The sequence below is a fragment of the Salvelinus namaycush genome, chromosome 4 (assembly GCF_016432855.1).
Source record: "Salvelinus namaycush isolate Seneca chromosome 4, SaNama_1.0, whole genome shotgun sequence".
In the NCBI taxonomy this organism is placed as follows: domain Eukaryota; kingdom Metazoa; phylum Chordata; class Actinopteri; order Salmoniformes; family Salmonidae; genus Salvelinus; species Salvelinus namaycush.
The window spans coordinates 40,915,040-40,918,499 of record NC_052310.1 but is presented as its reverse complement, the minus strand read 5'-3'; the positions used below and the strand labels follow the sequence as shown (position 1 = coordinate 40,918,499).

Here is a 3,460-nt window from a genome sequence, read left to right as displayed (position 1 = left end):
CCTCTAATTACCGCTGCTCAGCTCGTGCTAAATCCTGCACGGGACCATATATACCCAAAGAGTGACAGAGGGAGAGAAAGTGAGCGGGAGAACGAGTGGGGGAGAAAGAGATAAATTGTTAGTCGTGGCCAATTGTGGGTGTTTTTTTGGGCATCACTGTCCACTGGATGGTTTCATGTTGTGGCTCGTGCGTCACCCCGGAACCGTGGAAAGGAGAAGTGGGACTTTAACTGGGCTCAAAGTCTCCCTACCCTGCGGCAAAGCGACCAACATGCGGTTGCAGAAGCACCTGTGATCGGATTTCCCACAACTTTTAATTTAGTCATAATTATTTTGAAGTATAACCAGAGCATAAACAACTCTCCGAAGTGTCACCTGATAAGCTACTATGACCTCCAAAGAGCCCACGGTTATGGAGGACCGGAGACGCAGTGCGCTGAACCAGCTCCCGCCGCCGGCCAACTCCAGCAAGCCCCTGACGCCGTTCAGTATAGAGGACATCCTGAACAAGCCCTCCGTGAAGAGAAGTTACTCCAGCTGCGGTACGGCGCACATGCTCTCCTGCAGCGAGAAGCTGTCCTCTTCAGGTCACAGTCTGTGCAGCCGTGCCCTTTTCACCCAAATCTCCCCACTCTGCGCTCTGGAGGAGCTCGCCAGCAAAACCTTCAAAGGCCTCGAAGTCAGTGTTCTTCAAGCGGCAGAGGGTACGTCTGAACAGTCGCATCTTTGTTTATCCTATGCAGTTATTAGGTACAGACTGTGTAGCCTAGGGTGATTCAGCTTAAGGTCTACAAATGCACCTAACGAAATAGATCAGGTTAGGTCTCTATGCGTGTGTGCTTGCAGTGGGTCTGTGCACACACATTTCTTTCAGAATTTGAGTATTTAATTGAAGCACGATGCATGTTTTTGCATAACGAGCCATGCCAAAACGCTTACAACTGTGAAGGAATTTGAAAATACATGTGTGTATCGAATTGGTTATTTTTATGTGAACAAAAATATATTAAAGCTGAATAGTTCCACCATGTAAACACGAATATTAAGCGTATGCAAAATACTAATCCACATAATATTCATAACTAATGCAATATTTAGTTTAAGATTATTGTCATTAGACCTATTGTATCACCTTATTATCGTCTGTTATTAATTAGCCTATACGTAGCCTAGCCTATTGGCGATATTGTTGTTGTTATTGTTGGTGGTGGTGGTGGTTTTAGATGAGACATACATACACAGGCCTGTTATTAGTCTAGCGGTTATTTCTGTAAGGTTTCTTGGAGCGACATTATGCCTGGTGATTCACTAAATGCCTATAGGTTAATATTCTTATTCTCTAAATATCATTTCACAGGCCGAGACGGAACGACACTATTCGGTTCGCGGAATAACCCCAAAAAGCGCCGGAAGTCTCGCACGGCCTTCACCAACCACCAGATCTACGAGTTGGAGAAGCGCTTCCTGTACCAGAAGTACCTGAGTCCAGCTGACCGTGACCAGATAGCACAGCAGCTCGGCCTCACCAATGCACAGGTCATCACCTGGTTCCAAAACCGGCGCGCCAAGCTCAAACGCGACCTGGAGGAGATGAAGGCGGACGTGGAGTCGGCCAAAGCCGTGGGCACAGTGTCTTTCGAGAAAATGGCCAAACTAGCCGAGCTGGAGAAATGCGCAGCTAACGGCGCGCTGGGCCCTAACAGATCCGAGTCACCCTCGCTATCGAACCATGAGCATGACACATCTAACAAACTATTATTGTCCTCGCCTTCATCGCCATATACAGACCATGCTAGCAGCAAGGGCTGCTCCGACGATGAGGAGATCGACGTGGATGACTGAGGATTTTACCTTTGTATCTCCCTTTGACCACGACGAAAGTTTGAAGTGCCATTAATGCACCACATGTACTCGTGAGGCTTTTATGAAGAACACTCAGCATCGCATGGACTGTGTCGTCTGCAACGACAGATGCAGGCAGCTGTTGTATTCATCCATTCATTTAACCAACGTGGAATAGTTTAAAGAAAAGCAATATGTACACTTAATAACCTATCCACAAATGATCTGTCCACACACACGCACGCACGCACGCACACACACAGTCTTACCATTACGGGCTAATGACACTAGCTAGTAACTCAACCTATGAATTATTTTAATGCATGTTTTATTTTAAACGACTGTAATGGTTTGAATATTATAGGGACATTCATATTGAAATACACAAAACATACGGTATGTTAGGCTGTGTGTGTGTGTGTTATAACTATACGTTAGGCCTACATATGTCAAACGTTTGATAACGATGGGAATACATTTTCTAAAATAATAATCAAAGATAAATCATATTCCATCTGGTTGCTTGTAATATCAGTCACATTTTAATATATTTATAATGGTTTGTATACCTGTAAGTGCCTTTTAATGCCAGAACACAATTTAAAACCTAATATAGGCATATGAAGTGTAATGTATTCCAAAATAAAACATTTCGTTTCTCACTATTCCTATTCATTTTATTGAAGAACAGGCCTAAATAGCTAGAAATGCTTTTGTGACCATTGTTAGTTTAATTCCAGCTCTTATTGCAATCCGCATTCTATATTATAATTACATATTTTAGTTGTTTCCAAATATTGGCTCACATTTCGGTCTAATATTAAATGAACATGCACCTCGAGGCAAAGTATCATTTTTCTTTCACATTGAAAATACATTGAACACACTGAAAACCTGCTTTCTGACCCGGCAAAGTGTGTTTTCATTTCCTCAATAGGATTGATGTGAGAAACGACAATCTGGAGCACAGAGAGGCCATAAAGGAGGCACAAAAACGTCGAGTTCTGGGCCAGCTTCTCCAGGCTGTTTGTGAGTTTTTCACTCACTCTCTGCGTAGAAGCGTGAAACCGGCGGACAAATGAGTACTGCTCCCCGGTGTGACAGCGGCAATGGGGCAAGGGCGAACTCCAGCCGCGCGCAATACGGAGACAAGCGTGTCCCATTCCACATAAAAGGACACAAACGTTTGGAAGCCATATGGTTTCTGACGTTTCCTCACAATTCCAGTCAGTTTGATGGATTGATTAAACCCTCCTTTTTTTTTTGCTACAAAGGCTGTAATGCATACATAGTTCCTCTGAGGGCATCTGGGCTCATCATAGCTATCACTGTCGACCCTTTTTTACTCGCGCGTCTTTAACAAGTCTATGCATCACAATTGAAGTCTCATTCTGGAGAGGGGTCTGGTCTGTGCTTTGTGTTTGTGTGAGGGGCTATAAATAATATGTTTGGCTTTTTGGGCGATAGATGTTCCAGCAGTTCATCTTGTGGCCTGGGTGTTTTTCATGCTAACTAGGGAAGTCCCATGTTTAAACGGTGACATTTGTGCGATTGGTAGAGAGCTTTGTTTTCGTTTTGTGTTCTTCTGTTAGCTACCTACGTTTTTTCTTTGTCTATG

The 3,460-nt window shown here is 43.9% G+C and overlaps 1 protein-coding gene across 1 annotated transcript; it reads left to right on the top strand.

Moving 5' to 3' along the window:
- The first annotated feature begins 412 nt into the window (after positions 1 to 412).
- LOC120045619 (transcription factor LBX1-like) lies at positions 413 to 1,842 on the top strand. Its single transcript, XM_038990527.1, has 2 exons — positions 413 to 704; positions 1,358 to 1,842. Exons 1-2 carry the CDS (start codon positions 413 to 415, stop codon positions 1,840 to 1,842), a joined length of 777 nt encoding a protein of 258 aa, XP_038846455.1.
- Positions 1,843 to 3,460: the final 1,618 nt, after the last annotated feature.